The sequence below is a fragment of the Cygnus atratus genome, chromosome 2 (genome assembly GCF_013377495.2).
Source record: "Cygnus atratus isolate AKBS03 ecotype Queensland, Australia chromosome 2, CAtr_DNAZoo_HiC_assembly, whole genome shotgun sequence".
In the NCBI taxonomy this organism is placed as follows: Eukaryota; Metazoa; Chordata; class Aves; order Anseriformes; family Anatidae; genus Cygnus; species Cygnus atratus.
Genome location: NC_066363.1, coordinates 106,961,539 through 106,981,796, shown reverse-complemented (window position 1 = coordinate 106,981,796; position 20,258 = coordinate 106,961,539). Strand labels below are relative to the sequence as shown.

The window sequence follows — 20,258 nt, the reverse complement described above, 5'->3', positions numbered from 1 at the left end:
GAAATGTGTTTTGATTGTTTTCTCTCTTTAATGAACCCACCTGAGGGACATTTAGCTCTTTATCTAGTAGCCTGTTACCCAGTCACTCACATTTACACTGCTTGTGTGGAAATTCAGAACTCACTTGTGCTGTTATACCAATCCATCTGCCAGAAGTCTTATCACAAAATCTGCAGGGCTCCCTAAGGAGACTTTTGTACTGGTAATTTAAGCTAATGATTTCTAAACATATTTAGTCAGTTTTATGAAGACCTCATTAGAATGTGACTGTTTATTAAAAATCTAAATGAGGTCTCACAGTCATTTAGAAAAATCATTGCTGAGTTGCATGAACAGTTCTTTGATAACAGCTGATGAAGTGGTTTTTAGTTAAGATTGGTCTAAGTTGACTTAAGAACTTTTACAGAAAAATGAATAAGTAGGCAACCCTTGTAAGACAGAGATAAAAAGTCTCTGTCTTCTTCATGCTGGGGTCAACAACTTTCCTCTCTCAATGAAGAAAAGCATGACAAGTAATTAGTGGTATAATATACCTATATTTTAATACAAGAATTAACATTTTCCAAACCACAGACTAACAGTTAAAAAGCAAGAACAAGACTCATAAAAATAAATCAATGTGACCATAGGCCATTTAAAAAAAAAAAAAAAGTTGTGTTTTAGTTTACAATAATGCAAGAGACTTCCGTGCTCCTGCTACTAAGTGATGGAACAACTGAAGATAGGAGTGTAATTTCAGACATCTTTTTCTGAGATGTTTAGCATAGTATGGTGGATTATTGTAGAAGAAATGAAACTTTTTATCCAACCAGCACAGGTATGTTTGGTTTCCCAACAAAAGACACATGAGAACATCTAGTTTATTCCAAGAGACTGCTCTTATAGCTGGATCCTTCTTTGGGAAGCAATGGGAACTGGATCAAAGTCTTTATGTACTGGCCAAAGTCTCAGGTTGCTTCTTGAAATGTTTCAGTGTTTGTACACGTAGAAATTTTTCTTTCCTCCTTAAAGAGTTACATTGGATTTAGAATATATTCAGTTGTGTCATCTTGCTGTCACTTCCATCTTTGCTCTTCTTAGGCTGGTAGTGATACTTGGTTGGCGGAATCAAACTTGGCATGTCACATCATTTATCATTTGTCAGTAGTCACTTTCTCTCCCACTCCTTGTTTTTGCTTGAGGCAGGAGGAATTTAGTAATATCTGATTAATAAATGGTGAAATGCACTGATGAAACTTAGTGGAGGTGGTTGATATATAAATGCACTGCTAGGACTCATGATTGTCTATCATGCTTTTAATATAACGAAGTATTTACAAAAAATCACTAGAAATGATTATAAAAAATAAAACCTCACCCCAGGAGCATCATAATTACAGTAATTAGAGTTTCACAATTATTATCCAGAATTAGAAAACAGCCAGTGCTAATAGTGTTAATAAGCACACAAAAGACCCTTTTTTTGAAAGGGGGCAAGGTTGACAACTACAGAATGGATTTGAGGCAAACAGGGGAATGAAGGTCAGCCATGGGATGGCAAATAGTCTGTACTCCTGCACACATGGCTTAGCACTACCAAAACAGCCTCTCACCACCATCTTATCTCTGAGGAGTGTTGTGCTTTCCCAATAGCCATCTCACACTCCTCTTGGGTGACTTTCCCTTCCCAGGAGCCATCAGGGCTGTATCTGCACAGAGAAAAAGAAAGAATGCCAAAAGTTGGTGGCTTAGCTGGTTGTTTGCTTGTTTGACTGGCACTTTCATCAGCTTTGCTGCAAAAATGTTGATGGCTCTGATTCTTCATGCTTAAAACATGTGGAGGTCTACATGACAGTGAAAACACCCATAAAGGAGTAAAATGGAGCAGCTGACAGAGAGGGAGCATCTCCTTACTGCTCGCTGGTTTAAAAAAAAATGTTCTTTTTTGTAAGATAAAATCAGAAGAGTCATTCTTCAAAGGAAAGAATCTGCGTGGGCCCAGTCCTCAGCAGTCATACATGCCTGTGCTTGGGCCTGGAGTACTCAGGATGTGCAACCTTGGTCAGCACTCAAGAGACATTTCTAAAAGAAATACCAATATGTTTCCTCAACAAACAAAATCCAGAACTCTTCATCTTGAACCGAGTCTTCCTCAGATCTTCCTGGTGGTCTATTTCTCAGACATCCAAGAAAATTTGTCAAGTAAAGTCCTGTCCAAAGACTTCTCACTGAAAACATATTGCTATAACCAAACAATAAATTCATAGGAAACTCCATCAACACAAATAGTAGCACTGTATGAAATTTCCCATGGACTTGCCTCCTGTTCTTAGAATAAAACAGGGTTATTTTGAAACAAACCTATTATGAAGCTCACAGTTACGTACTTTAAAGTTTTGAGAATCTTCATGCAGAATAACCATCTAATGAACAAAGGTAAACTCAAACTGTATTTAAGATTCAGATCACCCATTAGAAAGATATCACAGAGGTGAAACAGAGCAGCTCTCTAACACGTCCCACAAACAGCATGTTTGTGTTTAGTATAAATGGAAGAACACTCCATATAATTGAAACTGCCTCTAAATGTGATAAGCCAAATTACCAACATTGGTGTTACTTCAAGATACTGACATTAGTGCTCCTTAGGAAATGTGCCAAAGAGTTTGTTAGCATACTGGTGACTAAGATTTCATTTAAACTTTTCTCCTGAAAGAAAGAAAACATGTTTTGTACATGAGAGGGAGAAAGCTTTCTGCATTAAACCCTTCCCTACCTCTACGTAATGCTAGTGTCAGCTTCAAAAAACAATAAATACTGTCCTTCCCCATATAGAGATATTTTAATTCTTAATCATGTTTATCCAGAAAATCTGGGACCTGTTCTTTTCATACATATATGTTCAGTCATTTTGTTTTACTTTTGCTTTCACTGTAATTCCAGTATCTGTTGTTGGATACAGTAGAGGCTGTAGCATTACAGAGTATGAATGATAAGAAAGTAAACAATTGTAATTTGAAACTATTGTTAATCTTCCAAGTCAGTGAACCCTTCTAGTAGTCAAAAACAGATTTCAGCTTTCTAGACCTCTAACCAGAAATACCAAGTTGGCATTATTCCTTTGTGTGCTGCAGGGGAGGAACCCTTCGGGAAAAATTAATAAATAAATAAAAATTGGCTGTTGTTTTCCAGGAAAGAGAAGGAAGGACTCTATAATCACTTAATAAAGATGTCCCTAGATTAGCAATGTTAATATTATCAAACAGGACATCAACGTACAAGTGTTCAGCACTGTCCCGTGTCACTCACAGCAGACATACCTTCTCTTGTTTCCAGTAAAAGCTATACTTCAGAGAATACTCATCAATGAAGATTAATATCTCAGCGCTCCTTAGTTCAATTGAGATGATTCATTTTGCGAAATAAATAAAAGTGGTTTAAGGATACACAAATGCACGGACCCCTTGTTGGGCTAGCTGCTGAAGTACTGCAAAGGTATAGAATGCAAGTAAAAGTACAGTTTGCAAATAGGTCTTAAAGTTCCACTTTGAAACGCCGTGGCTAACAAAATGGCTTCATCACTGCGGGTCTGCTGAAGTCAGTAGTCTCATGAAATTGATCTCTTAGTCTCTCTGTGAAGGAAGAAGTATCCTAGAGACGCCAACACGGTTTTACTGTGCTCCATAAAGCAGCACGTAGAGCTTTCTAACTTGACATCAGATGATCAAGTTTTGGAGCCAGAAGGCAACCAGCTAACTCAGTGGTGCTCTGTAGCTCAACTTATGGCATGATTTTGTCCTTGGAACGGAAGCATGATTCAGTGCACGGGCTGTTATGCTCAATGCAGGCACATCAGGTCCTTGGAGCACAGGATCTGAGCAATATGCCCATGATTTCACAGTTGTGTAAGGGATTAAGACAAGCTTGAGAAGCTCCAGATAATTCTTCGTCTTGGCATGAGACTACATTTCTCACATGCTCTGTGCTCAGCCTTTTTTCCTCTAGGGCTGTACTAAAGTGCACTAATTTACAACCTTTTTTAATAAATAGTCGGAGACAATTGCCTAAACATAAGCAATGAAATAGGGGCAATCATGTTCTTCCATTTTACTAGCTACAAAGGCAGGAACGCTACAAACAGCTGTACCTTGGGTCACCTTTACCCTAAAGCAATTCTCCCAGACTATTTCTGTTTGATGGCCAAAGTACGGCCATGCCATCAGCTTGTCATCTTAATTTTACCTAATCCAAGCTGTGAGGCTGATGGTATACTAACAGTACATGTGATTTTTAAGAACAAATGGATTGCATTGATCCCCCCAGGTGGAAAGCACCAAGTGTATTGCTACAGCTGGGCATGTCCCGACAGCCAACTATCCTGGGCAGAAGCTGAATGAGAGTGCATCCACTAGGCAACCTAGGGTTGCAGTGCTTGGGTGACACAGTGCAGCAGAAGGTAGAGAATGATATCAGCTCTGAGTCATCACTGGAAGAAATTAGACTGAGCTAGTAAAATTCATAGAGATCTCTTACCCTCTGGGAGTCGTGAACCACAGAAAGACTTTTGTCTGCCTTTATACAGACCCATTCATCTGACAGTGCAGAACAGTATCCTAAAGTTTGTATTTCACAATACTCTTCCATACCTCATTTTAGAAAAGTGTAAAATGAGGTATAGATCAATTAACTGACCTGTTCAAAAGCAAACAAAGAAAATGAAAAAAAGGACTGGATTTTATCTTCTGTCAAAGATGGTTTTATAACTAATAAAATGTTCTTAATCACAATACGCTTTTGTTTGAAAAGTATTTAAATAAAAATACTTTCAATTTTTGGATATTCTTTTATTTCAAGTCAGCCAAATAAAAGTATATGAAGTTATCTTAGTTATATCTGCAAAACCTGTTAAAAGTTTTCAACAGTGAGCTTGGTTGGCTATTTCATTTTATATCCTAGAGGTTTCACTTCAAAATTTATGTCTGACTTATCATCATTACTTAGTCTGGGATTAATTTTAAATTAGAATATATAATACTGCTCTTCACTAATGACAATCCATGCAGTGCATAGCCAGTTATACCACCTTTTTGCTAAGAATATTTCAGAATCAAAGGAAATTGGAAACTTTGAATAATCACTGTTATTTAAACCGTTCTGTAGGAACTACAAAGTATATTTCACAGCTAGCTCACATATTAATTCTGTAATATTCCTCCTATTCCAAACCTTTAAGTAAATGAATTACTGTCCTGGCTTTCATACTGCCTCTAGCTAGATGTGTCACATTGCCAAATGGCTAAGTATAGAGCTTCGGAAGTCACAATTTGTGTTCGTTATCTATCTACTGCCTGCATTGTTTGTTATATTTAGAAGCAGCAAGAACAACTTTCCACCTTCATTTTTAATTCTTATTTTCTCACATTAGACAATTTTGCTGGGGGATTTGGGAGAGGGAGGGCAGGTCAAAGAAGATAATCATATTCTCCAAATTTCTTAAATTATTAGTAAAATAAACATGTTTGGAACAATTGGACAGTGTACCTTGGGATGAATAGATTAAATCAGAGCATTTTCATTATGTCTCTGGCAATCACCCTTTTTATCTCATCTTGTGATGAACATCTGTATTTTTTGGCAACATGTTAGGATGTAAATGTGGGGTGTATCTGAACAAACTCTCAATTATAGTTCTGCTCAGATGAGATTTCAAAATTATGTTTTCTACTTTGTGGCTGGTATTTACTGTTATGATAGCAACTGTGTGGAAAAAAATATCTAATGCATTTAATATTCAGTTTTGGATTCATGTATCAATTATTTAGCTAAACCTTCTGTTAGTAGTTTTTTTGTAAAATATGTACCAAATGTTTATAAAAAGGGAAAGAGATTCATCAAGACACAGTAGCTAAAGCTGTGCTAAAAAGAAAAAATGAACAAACACATGTTGCCAGCAATGTTTCTCATACTTGATGAATAAAACCATATTCTATTTTGTTGCAATTGTCTTCCCTTGTACAAACAAAAGCCCTGGTCCAATAAACATTTATAAGTGTTATTTCAGTTTACACTATTTAATCTACGTCTTTCTTTAAGACCCTTTCGTATTTATCTGAGAAGCCCTGGAGGGGATAGGAAGCTGGTCTTTAAGCATTTACTTAACTTTTGGCTCATCAGGAGTCCATAGAGTTCCCATGTCTAAAGCACAGCACGTGCAGCAGCATTGCAGAACAAGAGCCAAAACCAAAAGTAGGAAAAAAGCTCAATTTTTTTTTTTTTAAAAAAAAGGGGGGAAGAAAAAAGTTGTTGTTTTTTTCCTCACAGTGAGTGAATCAGTTAGTGTTGGTCTGTGGCTACGACTGCGGCTCTGGCACCTTTCCCACAGCTGTTACAGCCCCTATTCCACTTGGGAGAGTTTTCAGGAAATTGTGTTGTCATGGATCCTTCTGCTCTGCTCCAGTCTGCTCCGTGCCCCAAATCCCCTGTGCTGCAGAGTATAATATCCCCTACGGGCACAAGCTGAACGAGGCTATAACTTCTGTGCAACATCCCCCCAGTGCTTCCCTAATTATTCCATTGGATCATCTTAAATAAAATTTAAAAAAAGGGGAAACAAATCCAGCAGTTGAGGCATAAGAAGGTGGGGACTACTGTGCTTTTCTAAATTGGTCTTTCCAAATGTTCCCAGTTCTTAGTCATAATCCAGACTGTCTAGACTTACCAAGTTAGAAACAGGCATGTTTTCCTTCAAGGCTGAGCAATTTAATTCAGCCAGGGTGTTTTTTCTTTCCCCTGATTGTTTATTTTACTAAACTGGAATTGTTTGAGGATGGCAGGCACCCATCAGAAAGAAACAAGGCTAAAGTTAGCAACAGAAAGACGTGCTGATGAGTAGTGCTGTTACCAGGATCACCGCAGCAGCTGTTTCCTCCGTACGTGTGTTGGCCGTGTTTGCGTGGTTCATGTTCCACCTATGGAAAGGATAATTGAGCAGGCAGGAAGAGGAAATTGGCTCCAGAGATGGGGTGCTCGGTGGGCTGCTCCAGGCCAGAGGCAGTATGAGTGGCCTTATTCTGCATGCAGAGTAAAAAAACTCACCTTTAGTCGTAGGTGGGAAAGCCCCATTTCAGAGAGTTCCCGACAGTGACCGTAAAGGCTCAGTTTGCTGGCCTAAGGGATTTGAACAATGCCAATTGTCTGGATTCTTTTAACAATACAAACAAAACAATGAGCATTCAATGTGTTTCACTTAGCTTCCATCGGAGAGTTTTTGGAAATACGTCTAAACAGGATAAGATCTGAATAAATACCAAGTAGATGCAACAATAGATAGCAGTAGCAGCTACGAAACTGCTTGCAGCAACATTTAATGCTTTTAAAATGGTTATTCATTGCTTATCGCTGGTAGATGTGCTTTGGAGGTGAACACACATTTGCCAGCAATCCTGAGGTTTAGGGATTGTCCCTCAGTGTGCCAAGGGGCCTTGGCTGATGGAAACCATCTTCTGCAAACTGATGCCCTGCCTGGTTTTGTGCCGGTGAGCGTGGTGGAGGGAGCACCTTGCCCTTGGTACAGAAGTGCTGAGCCCCGTGAAGACTTTTCCAGTGTCCCACCTTCAAGCCTCTCCCTATGGAAGGCAATTGTATAACCTGGTGTTTGCAAATTGTCCTGCAACTGTGCTGAATACCAGATGAAATGTGAAGAAAAAACATTTATTTATTTATTTATTTATTGTAGCCAATACTAATGTGGTTACTGGGTCTGAAGACAAACATAGAGAAATAAATAAAAACCTGCTCATAGCTGCCTGAACTTCAGATCTGCTCTCAAGGAGCTTTCCATCAGCTCTGTAAGCAGGAATAAGCTGTTAGGATGCTTGTGCAGTTCTGTGGCTGAGAGCCAGGCCTCACAACCAGAGCGTTGTGCTGAACTCTTTTTACCTGGGAAGGATCCTGATGTGGGGTTGTGTTCTTCTATCCCTTCACACAGTTTTATTTGGATTTAAATTTTATCCTGCTAACGAGTCAGAAAAAGGGTCAGAACTACTTTGCCCTGACAGACTTCTGAGGTTATCAGCTGATGTTGCCTGTTTGCTGTCCAGACACTAGAGAAGGGTTATAGGTGGTGATCAGCTATGTCACTAGAAACTATTTGTGATAAAGCACTTTCCTCTGCCTGATAGGACAAGGTTCGGCTGCATAATCCTTTATATACTGAACCTGGATTTGGTATAAATAAATCATTTGAATCATGGTTTACAATTTTCACTATGCTTATATGTACATACTTCAGTTTTACCTTCTACTCATGACTAAGCATGATAATAATCTGAATATTTTGGCATGAAAAGGGGTTTGAGAAATGTTCTAACAGTTGTGAAGTTTAATTTTTTGTTTTCTTGTGCCAGTTTTCCATTCAAAATTTGAAGTTTGTGTTTTGACCCAACAAATTTAAGTGTATATTTAAGCAAACCTGTGGATTTACATGTATTGAAAGATCAGTTTTAAATTTTCCCTTCGGTGAGAAAGAGAGGGAAAACGCTGCACGCAGCAGATGTGTAACAGATGCTACTCCTAGCCCATACTGCACTACTGGACAATGGCCAGGTGCAGTGATGATAACATATCTATTACCGTGATACAGCAGAATAAAACAGATAAGAAAGCAATGTGTTAGCTTCCCCACCCACCACCTTGTCCACCCAAATGAGAAGGAGAAGAATATTCTTAACTGTGTCAGCTAACTGCATTGAAATACACAATCCCCACAACTACCCACTTTAAACAATAACACAATCCATGTTTCCTTTTTGAATATGCTAAATATTGTGAAGTTCATCTCATCTAGACCACACCAGGGCACAGAAAATCTTAAATACATTTTGTAAAAGCCACCTTCTTTCCATCTGTGACATGGAGTTGCAGGTATTGGTGGATGAAAAACTGAATATGAGACAGCAGTGTGCGTTTGCAGCCCAGAAAGCCAACCATATCCTAGGCTGCATCAAAAGAAACATGGCCAGCAGCTCAAGGGAGGTGATTCTCCCCCTCTGCTCTGCTCTTGTAAGACCCCACCTGGAGCACTGTGTTCAGCTCTAGGGCCCCCAGCACAAGGAGGACATGGACCTATTAGACCGAGTCCAGAGGAGGGCCATGAAGATGATCAGAGGGCTGGAGCACCTCTCTTACAAAGACAGGCTGAGGGAGCTGGGATTGTTCAGCCTGGAGAGGAGAAGGCTCCAGGGAGACCTTATAGCAGCCTTCCAGTACCAAAGCTGGAGAGGGACTTTTTGTCAGGGAGTGGAGTGATAGGATGAGGGGCAATGATTTTAAACTAAAAAAAGGTAGTTTTAGATTAGATACAAAGAAGAAATTCCTTACTCAGAGGGTGCTGAAGCACTGGCACAGGCTGCCCAGAGAAGCTGTGGATGCCCCATCCCTGGAGGTGTTCAAGGCCAGGCTGGATGGGGCTTTGGGCAACCTGGTCTAGTGGGAGGTGTCCCTACCCATGACAGGGGCGTTGGAATTAGATGGTCTTTAAGGTCCCTTCCAACCCAAACCATTCTGTGATTCTGTGATTCTGTGATCTCCATATCCCAGGATAAGATTGCCAAGAGCACACAGCTCCAGAAACCAACTGAAATCAGTATGTGGGAAAGGGGGTCATCTCACCTAATATTAGCCATCAAGCCAAACACCTAGGCTAAGGCAGTTGACTAGACTCTTCTCATAGTTAACAAAAATAAAGGCACCTCTAGAAGGCATTCATCCTACTCCTTCTAATTTGAGCTAAGTGAGATGAATCCCACCAACAGTGTTTGGGGTCATCTAGCAAATTGGTTTTAAAGCCCAGACATAAAACTCATCTCTTGACATCATGTGTTGAGTTTTGCCATTTGACCTCTCAACAGGTCCTTCGGAAATTTAAGCTGAGCAAACAGATACTTCTCTGATGGTAGAGGAGATCCTTCCTTTCTTAAAAACACATTTTCATTTTAGAAGGCATGAGGTATTTTTGAAACAAATCAAAAACCAGAGATGGGGAAAAATGCTTCTTCTGGTAGTCGTCCCTCTACATGTGCACCCTCGACACACCCTCAGTTGGAAAGCATGGGAAATTAACAGTTTCTGTATCTGAGTTATGCACAGTATAAGTATTTCTTGTGCGCAGTACAAATTCACCGTACTTTAATAATCGCAGCACAAATCTCACCTGCAACACAAAAATGCTGTCTTAAAAAATGAGCTAATGTCCCTTAAACATGAATCATTTCCACATGTAGAAAGTGTGACTGTTTTGCATATGATTGTATTTTAAAACATAAATCACTGCAAAGAATAAAGAACAGATTCAGTATGAACCTTCTAAAATAAATGATCCTTAATTATTTTATTTGTATTTTTTTAAAGGTTAAATGCTGCAAATACTGGCCAGATGACACAGAGATATATAAAGACATTAAAGTTACCCTAATAGAAACAGAACTCCTCGCTGAATATGTGATTCGAACATTTGCAGTAGAAAAGGTAAGTTTCGAAATTCATTTTTCTTAAATACTGTGGTATCTGCCTAAGTAACTTAGATACATGTTCAACATGGGAAAGTTCTATTTGTTAACTGACATCCCTGTTTCCGTCGCTATTTTTTGGGTAAACGCCTAGCGCCCTCTTATGGTAGACTGTTTTTTTCGTTAAATGCAGCCACTTCTCTGCGTTTTTCCATCACTCTTGGCCCCTGCCTGAGTTACAAAAGTGATGTTCCTTGTGTAGGAAAAATCGAAGCCTCCCTTCCAGCAATCAATTTTAAAACACATTCGTGCTGTTTTCCCATCTTATGTTCACCACAATCATTTTCTGTCTGTACCAGAGGCTACATGCACCATTATTCAGAAGTCCGTGGTTGTGAATACGGTGATCTGTTGGACCAGAGTGTTCCTGGCCAACAGTGAGACGTTTCTGAAACAAAGTAATATGTCCTCGAGGCAAATTCATTTGTAATGCAGAATCCATCTTTATGTACAGTTCCAATCAGCATTTGGTATTGCTATTTATTAGAATAATGTCATGTATTTGTTTGACGCTTCATAGATCTTACAGCTCTCTCAAACAGCTTATAATATATGGACAATATACAAATAACAAATAGGGTACCTGCTGAAAGTGAAAACAAGCCGGGTTACTTCATGTGGAAGAGTATTTTGCATTTCGTGTCAATTCAGCCTTTTTATTTACAAGTTTCATTAAAGAACAGAAGTGTTTTGATTGTATGTATCAAGACATATCTGAGTTGCAGAACAAGGCGGAAATGGCCTCTTTAGACGACTTGGTATTCCAGATGGCATACTGAAGTAGTGTTGCCTCAGTGTCTACATGAGTAAACTTTCAAGTAACTATATTAGAAAACTCCCTTTGATTTCATTGCAGTACCTGGGATATACTGCTTCTCTCTAATGATGAAATAATATTCAGTTGTGGTGCTGAAGAACTTAATCTTTAGCATCAAAGAATCCTGCAGCCAGGTAGATGAAACTGCCAGCAAGATGGCCCAACAGGGTCTCTGTACATACATACATTCACAGTAACAAAGGAATTAGGTTTTTGTCCTGTTTTATTCTTCAATCTAATACTTAAATATGCATCAATACAGCAACCCAAGGGTAATGATAATAGAATTATGGAGTTTGAATGAGCTGAAATATTGTATCATGTTTACCACTATACATATTGTACATTGAATTCACTCAAGTCTGTTGTTTCCTTGCATTTAGATATTTTTAATAAATAGATGAGAAAGGGTGGCTATACTTTGAAGTAGATGAGGCACTCGTTGATTTCTATTCTGCAAATTTTAAGCCATGCTTTGATGTTAGCTTTTCACTTCTTAACTAGGACTGGGAAAAAAGACCTAAAGGATTTTACAGTTGATCGTAACCAAACTGTCTTGAATAAATGCATTAAAACAGATAGAGATAAAAGACACTAAACATTTTATTTCTTTAAAAAAAAAATCTCTATCTGAAAAGATTTCACTAAGACACTGCTTTTTAATAGTTGGTAGTTTTTTAGCAAGCCTCAGAAAGCAGTGTTAGTGTGGTTTGAGTAAAGTACATTTGTTTTTATTTTGCTTTCCATATTTTTTTCACACTTTTTAACTTCAGGAGGAGGGTAGTGCAGTGCAAATTACCCAGAAATGTTTTGGAATCATCATTCTTGTATGTCTTCAGAGCTCAGCTAGACAGAGCCACTGATGGCCTGTTCTAACGTTGGCCAAAGACCCATTTTGAGCAGGAAGTTGGACTGGAGACCTCCAGAGGTCTCTTCTGACCACCTTTCATATTTTTGGATTGACATTCTTATACCTGCTTCTAAAATACAATTTCAGTTGATTAGTTTGGAGATAAATTGATTGGTTTTCTTATTTTTATTTTTCAAATAGCTATTTGGTAATTATAGAGGAGTAGGGGGATAATACTAAGAAAACTGAACATGAGTTTGTACTCCGATTCTGGGGAACACTTCCTAGATGTTCTTTACATTGTGCACATAAGCAGTTCATTTGGAATTACAGCACAACAGTTAATTCAGATGAATTACCCAAATAGTAACATACAACAGCACCATAAGTATTTGTTGGATTAAGATCTACATTTTTTAACATCCTAGGGTTTGTTAGCAATGTACACCATTTTCTGTTTGTTTCAGCTGAAAGAAAAAGTGAAAAATATGATCTTTCCAAGCAGAGCATATGCTTTTATGATTCATGCAGTTGTGCTGCTATTTTGGGTATTGAAACCAGCAGGGAAGCTACAGACATGAAAATCATTCTTTTGTAGGTATAATAAGCAAACTCATTATAAAAGTACCCTATATGCAAAATCTTTTCTAAGTAGCTGAGCGTTACCAACAATGATAGACAAAAATGCAGTCAACGTGACAGACAGCATTTTCAAAACTAATGCACAAGACACACAGGACATATTCTGATCTGTGCAACAGCTGTGCACATTATTTTGGATGGGCATTTTGTATTTTGTGAATTGCTTGAAAATCAAGACTGTCTACAGCATGAAGATTTTTGTAGTAGGGTATTCTTTTCAGTCCTTGATTTATATAGCCATGTCATGGCTTTTTTTTGTTTTTTTTTTTGTTTGTTTGGTTGGTTGGTTGGTTGGTTTTTGTATGGGATCTTTGTTTCTTGGGGGGCTGTGGGCAGTTGTTGTGGGCAATATAAAAGTGTTTGGGACATGGATAGCTCACCTATGCACAGGTATTTACAGACTTGGAGGCCATACTTACATCAGCAAAAAAAATTTGTTAAATAACACACACTAAAATCCCCAGAATACAGAGACCAAATTGTATTTGAATGTGCTTGTTAACCAATCCTAAAATACAAATTACTTTGTCTGTTCCTGAGCTTTTGTATGTTTTAAAATTGTTCTTTAGGATATAAGGCCATTTCTGTTCCAAGGACATGATCTCTTCATTCTACACCGGTGTTGCACATTCTCTTTGTCTTCTCCCTTGCTGGCTTTTCTGTGCCACTGTTACCATGAGACGTGAGAATGAGCAGACCCCTACTCTGACCAGATGCCCAGTCTGAGCTGTCAAGGCTCCAAAATACACCACAGCTAACTCCACTCAAGTAGCACTGGCATGGCCAAAATTTCTCAGCCATTGAAAATCCCCAACTCTTTCAGCTTGCATACTAGCAATAAATTAGGGAGTTTATATTACTTTATTACACAAAGAAAATTAGACCTTTTATATGCAAACCAGATCAAGACAGGAAATAGATCTTTAAGAAGAAAAAGTATAAGCCACTGGTTATTAATATCATTGACATTTAGTCCAGCCTAGAGATGATATGTCATAATTTTGCTGTTTGCTTATGAAATATGTATGATGGCCTCTGATCTGTAGATTTCTAATGAGAATGAAATACCGGCAGCTACATTTTTAGAGGGGGAAGGGGAAATGCAAGCACTAAGAAAATCATACTTAGCATACACACCTTTAATATCCAGACTGCTCCAGAAATTCACATGGGAAATCACTTATACGATCGGCTCCTCATTCATACCTGTCTCACCATATCCATATCCTTGTAGACTGTGGTAAATCACTTGCAGAGTGAGCATGTGGAGGTCTACAAATGCAGCCCCTATGACTGGAGGTGCAAAAAGGTTTTCTTTACTATTCAACTGTTTCTTTCAGAACAATGAAGGAGACAAAAGATAAGGAAAATTATGCTGAAATTCTGGTTCCCTGAAGTCAGCAGCAAAACTCCCGTGGAGTGCAGTGGGGAAAAAAATTCATCTGTGCTAAATGTTCATGGCCTTGCTGTTGACCTGTTTGTTGATCATGGCGTGCATCTTAAGGTTACAGTTTTCAAAGCAAGCTAGTGCTTAAATATAGAGATGAGCCTCAATCTCATTGCTAGAATTTTCTGAACAATCTAGTGATAAATCACTCCATTTTCTTGTAAGGCTTTGAAATCAGTTGATATGTAGCCTTTGAACTTGCTTTCCAGCTATCAGAAAGCTCTCCAACAGTCTTGTACAGATATGGGTATTGGTGGGGGGTGGATGTTTCTCAGCAAGGCTCAAGCTTTAAAAGTTACATTCTTATGATGTCTCTTGTCCAATTTCTTACACGTTCCAGCTTGTTTTTCTTTTTCAACCCTTGCCTTTTCAACAGAGAGGTGCTCATGAGATTCGAGAAATTCGGCAATTTCACTTCACTGGCTGGCCAGACCACGGTGTACCGTACCATGCAACAGGCCTGCTGGGATTTGTACGGCAGGTCAAATCCAAGAGCCCACCAAACGCTGGACCTCTGGTTGTTCACTGCAGGTAGGCACAGCAGAAATCCGTCCGATGTGTTGTCTCAGAACATACTTCTGCTTCTCTTGTGCTATGCGATCCCCACACAGGTTGCTGAAGCCACTCTACTCAAAATAACTTAATGCCTGAAGTATAAAACAATGGTAAAACTGATTCTGAAACCCTGCAAGTGGCTGAATGCAAGGCCTGATTTCAGCAGTAATCCCACTGGTCAAATACCTGCAAGGTGAACCCTGACACTTAACGTTTTCCAATAGACAGCTGAACATTAACTGTACTCTTCTTTTACTTAGTGCTGGTGCTGGCAGAACTGGATGCTTCATTGTTATTGACATCATGCTAGATATGGCAGAAAGAGAAGGTGTTGTAGACATATACAATTGTGTGAGAGAGCTTCGATCTCGGAGAGTCAACATGGTGCAAACAGAGGTATTGTTAATCTAGAATATTGCCTTACATTTTGCAATAAAAATTATTATTCTAGGCCATAAAACTAGAGCACTATGGTATGTTTGTGGTAAGCACTATCCAGAAGGTAGTTTATTCAATCACATAAAGGAAAATAGTTCACACATAAATCTGAAGAATTTCTGTCCAAACCAGGGCACATTTATGCTGCATTCAAGGTGTTTAAAAAAAAAAAAAGTTTTAAAAATGTTTTAAAAAATAGATGGTTTTAAAAAACAGGTTTAAATTATTATATTATAATAAAAAAAGGAAACTCTAGAGGGTTTCTCTCCAGAGAGGATTCATTCTGGAGTACATTTTGTTGAGGCTCAGTTATGTAATAGTACTTACAGAACTGTGCAACAGAGTGAGGAAACCAGAAACAGTCCAAGTTCATTACATTACTGCACTTCTGTTTGTAATTGTAAAGGGTTTCAGTCAATCCTTCTCTATTCATTTCTAAATGAGTGCGATAAAGTTTTATGAATTGCTGTTGTTCTTTCTGGTCTTGCTTCAGCGCCTGTAAAGTCAGTAAGAATTAATGGGCCAACCATATTAGTTGTTACTTTTTATTTACCGAATTACTAATAGCATATTCTCTCTTTGTCAGTAATTATTTTAATTGCTTTACCAGGAACAATATGTATTTATCCATGATGCTATCCTGGAAGCCTGTCTTTGTGGGGACACATCTATTCCAGCTTCTCAAGTTAGGTCTGTTTATTATGAAATGAATAAACTGGATCCTCAGACTAACTCCAGCCAGATCAAAGAGGAATTTAGGGTAAGTTGTGGCTAGCAGTGCATAGAAGCTATACTTTTCAGCTATACTAAAGACTTAAGTGCTGACTTATAACCAAGTGAATTTGAGACCAACCCTGGGGGGGAAAGACCACAAAAAAGGAAAGATAACTTGTCACTAATTGCTATTGAACTATGCTAAATCATAAAAAAAATGCAGTGAGGTAGTAGTAAAATCTTCATTTTACTCACAGGAATTATGTCAATTCCTTCTGCTGTCCTTTCTCCAGAAAGCAGGTTACTCTGCAGTTATCTTTGAGGTTGTTTTTCAAATATGTTTGCTTCCAGGATTCTTGCTTCCAAACCCTGCTGACTGTGATGTGTTTTCATTTCTCTGCATATTGATTCCCACTGAAACTGAATGCTGACTTGATCTATTCTTAAATACTTGGGGATGCTTTCACTGCTGTGTTAATTTTTCTGTTGTATTGTTTACTCTTTTTGAAAGACTTTAAATATGGTGACTCCAACGCTGCGTGTGGAAGACTGTAGCATAGCACTTTTGCCACGAAATCACGAAAAGAATCGCTGTATGGATGTTCTGCCTCCAGACAGATGCCTGCCTTTCCTCATAACGATAGATGGGGAGAGCAGTAACTACATTAATGCTGCACTGATGGATGTAAGTCTCCACTACATCATTAATAACTAAAAGGGGATAAGGAGCCCTCCAAACTGAGCAATGCCAGAAAGTGGAGTCAGCACAAGGCTGAAATCCTTCTAGCTCATCTTCCAAAAACATGGCACAAAATCTTTAAGCTCCCAAGCACATTTAGGATCCCACATGCGTTATGTCAAAGCCAAGGTTCCAAAGCCATGCTCAGGGAGCAAGTCAGGGTATTTTGATGAATTAGATGTATCTAGATTTCTCCCTAGTGCTTGAATTTTTAACCATGTGTCTTAGGAAAAAAAGAGTTACCTATTAAGACTCTAAGGCACTTAAATGGGATAATAAGGTTTGCAGCAATATTTCAGTTCCCTTTGTTTCTAATTTAAACAGTAATTAACAAAAAAAAAAATTGTCTGTCAGCACAAGATAGTACACAAGCCATTACTTCAGTCTTTCTGTTTATTTCTGTTTGAATGAATGGTTCCTCTTCATGTGTGTGTGGATTTTTTTCTTAATGCATCTAGAGTAATTCTAATCCTGCTAATAGAATATCAGTAAAAAGACACTTAAACTTCCTTCAGAGTCTGTAGATATTTATAGCCTATCTTTGACAATTTAGAGCTATAGTAATTATGGTTGTCACACACACATAAACAACAAGAAAGCAGAGGTTAGAAAAGAATGAGCACATTGTAAATGGCCTTTTTGAAAAGTGAAGCTAGAGTAATAACAGTTTATATCATTTTTTGCATTTCTTTCCTTCCAAGTTCTCAAAGCATTTTCCTAAAATAAGCCTAAGTTCAAAACACTCCTGTGAAAAGGTAAATGTATTATCTTTATGTTTACCTACTTAGAGAAACTAAGAACAGAAGTTTAAGTGACTTCCCTGGGTTCTCATCATAGGTCAGTGGTATCTTCGTATTAGAATGGTGCTTCCTTGATCTGAAATTTACAGTCTTGCCGTTAAAGTGTCTTCTTTCCCAGAGAGTTCAGTGTGGTTTTGTTCTGCAAATTAAGTACTGCTCAGGGAGAGCAGTGCCTCCGTATTTGCTTTGAAAACACTTGCCTTCTTTACTCTTGAAACAAGGAAGGGTCGCTTTCTACCCAAAGTGCCCTGGTCAGGCTCCTGAAATATACCTGCACTAAAGGACAAGAGCAGACATTTGTCCCTCTCTCTAAACTCTCAGTCTCCATCAGGCACGGTGCTCCATTTAGCCCACTAGGTGAAACCTGCACCTCTGGCTGAGGTGCAGTTGGATCACCTCATTTATGAGCCTTTAAATAAGCTCACTTAAAGTAAAAGGGGCAGCAAGTGTGGTTTTCATTATATGGGATCTGAATGTTTGAAAACATTGCAGGACTCTGAAAGATGCAAATAGCTGATCAGTTTGCACCTCTGTTGCAGTACAACTTTAGTTCAATGCATGTAGAGGCTTCCCTGCCCTCTTTGAAGGCAATGACAACCCCTCCCAACAATTGCCCCAGATGGTCACGGTGGCCTTTAACACTTAGAAGGACATTCCCAAAAATGCTAGTATGAGAATCACAATTTAACAGTTCCACCAACAGCTTAGTCAATGACATACTCTGGTACTAAAAAAAAAAACAAAGAGCACAGAAATGTATCCCCTGGGTATCTTCACTGCTGTTGCACAGACCAGAATTTGAACAATGTTTCTGAAAAATAACTAGATATTTCCTTTCATAGGAATCATTCAAATTAACAGCTCTGTGCAGATGGCCAAGATTAATCTGTCCATTAATAGCTCAAACCAAAACTGTAGCTCAAAATGTTATAGGGGTTGCATTGGAGGCAAAATCCTCTGGTGATTTTACTCTATGCCTGTGGCATAAAATAAGTTTCAGAAATATAACATCTGCACAAGTTATGTTTTGCCCAGATACAGTTTATTAATTTTCAAGTATGTAAGATCTCTGGAAAGAATTGAAAATAATGTATGAATTACATAGAAAATATAAATAATGCTTTCAGTCCTAAAATTCTGGGGCTCTTAAGGGCATTCTGCTGAACAGTGGGTTTTTTTCTTTCTCTTTCCATTCTTCTTTTACCATCTCTTGTTATTTCTTTGCAGAGCTACAAACAACCATCAGCCTTTATAGTTACACAGCATCCCTTACCAAATACTGTCAAAGATTTCTGGAGACTGGTCCTAGATTATCACTGCACTTCAATAGTTATGCTGAATGATGTGGATCCAGCACAAGTAAGTCCAAAAACGGCTCTGCTCAACAGAGAAGTGCCAGTGCCTCAGCATTGCAGCACATGTGCGCTTCAGAACAGCTTTAGGATGTAATTAGTTTTATAAAATAACATTAAATACTAACATACTAAAAAATTGATTTGTAGCTTACGGGTACACATAGGGAAGGAGGAATAAATCTGAGCATCACACCTTCTCCACCAAAATGTTAATGCACATACACATAAGTGCATGCGCCCGTAATTTATTCTGATAGGAAAACATGCTTTGGGAAGAGCTGTTAAAAAACAAAAACCATGTGGTTGTAGATTTCTGGCTCAAGCCTGAAACACACTCATAACCAAAAGTCATAAACAGAAACCAACAGCTACTCATTAGCTTGCCTGTAACAGGTCAATGACCTTGGTGTGCTTACCAGGGATTGGTGTTCCCAGCTTGAAAATCTGTGTTATGTTTGACACAAAATTACACTGTTAGCAAGAAGATAAGAACTGAACAAGATTGGAGACTACGCATCCTTCGGAAGAGGAAACGGGACAAAGAAATGCATGCTGGAATGTAATTACTTTACAACAGAGTTGTACATGCTGTACATGTTCTTTAGAAAATTGGAAAACCGTACCTACTGGATTGGCAATTTAATCACTAACATTAATCACTAAGCATCCTAGAGTCTGAATGCAACTGTGCAATTCCAAGTTTTTATATAGATATAATTGCCTTGGTTTCGAAGAACTGCACTAGCCCTCTGCCGGATTAAGGTGGCAGTAATCTAGACCCTTAATATGTAAATACTTGCTAATTTTTGGTTAAAATAAGAGCAATTTTTTTTTAATAGCAGACCCCATGTCATTTTTGTTCTTGATATTATCCAGAATCTTTTCAGATTGGTTGAGTACTGTTCATACCTTGAAAACTGCTTCCTTTATTTCTTTTTAACATGAAGAATTTGTTTTAAAAACATACTAATCTCCAGTTTTGTCTTTCAAAGGAATGTGTAGGAATTCCAGACAGCATTTTAAAGACTGAATTTCTGATTTTAAGCGTTTAACTGTCTACAGGGAGAAAAATAGAAATGAAAGACAAAACTTTTATTCATGAGTCTAAGATTATTTTCTGAGTGAATAAGGAAAGACTCAAGGGAGTCAGACTGCTAGGGACTGCTGAACAGAGTTCTTTTAATTTGTGGGCTGTGTTTTGAATTTACAATAGTGCACGGCAATTTCAAGCATTTATTAGCCTCACAGGCTTTTAAAAGCTATTGGGATATGCAGTTAATACACCTGCCTCTGCAGTATGTTAAACCTTTTCCTTCTAATGTGAGTAACAATCTTTTCATTAGGAATAAATCTCAAA

General features: G+C 38.3%; 1 protein-coding gene across 5 annotated transcripts in view; it reads left to right on the top strand.

Annotated features, from left to right (window-relative positions):
- The window catches only part of PTPRM (protein tyrosine phosphatase receptor type M), a 476,211-nt gene that overhangs the window by 444,172 nt on the left and 11,781 nt on the right, over window positions 1–20,258 (top strand). For all 5 annotated transcript variants that reach the window (XM_050708960.1, XM_035564162.2, XM_035564160.2 and 2 more), the window contains 6 exons: window positions 10,387–10,503; window positions 14,677–14,831; window positions 15,116–15,251; window positions 15,904–16,053; window positions 16,519–16,692; window positions 18,774–18,905. In XM_050708960.1, the coding sequence (XP_050564917.1) occupies window positions 10,387–10,503; window positions 14,677–14,831; window positions 15,116–15,251; window positions 15,904–16,053; window positions 16,519–16,692; window positions 18,774–18,905 (864 nt within the window). The remainder of the gene's footprint in view (window positions 1–10,386; window positions 10,504–14,676; window positions 14,832–15,115; window positions 15,252–15,903; window positions 16,054–16,518; window positions 16,693–18,773; window positions 18,906–20,258) is intronic.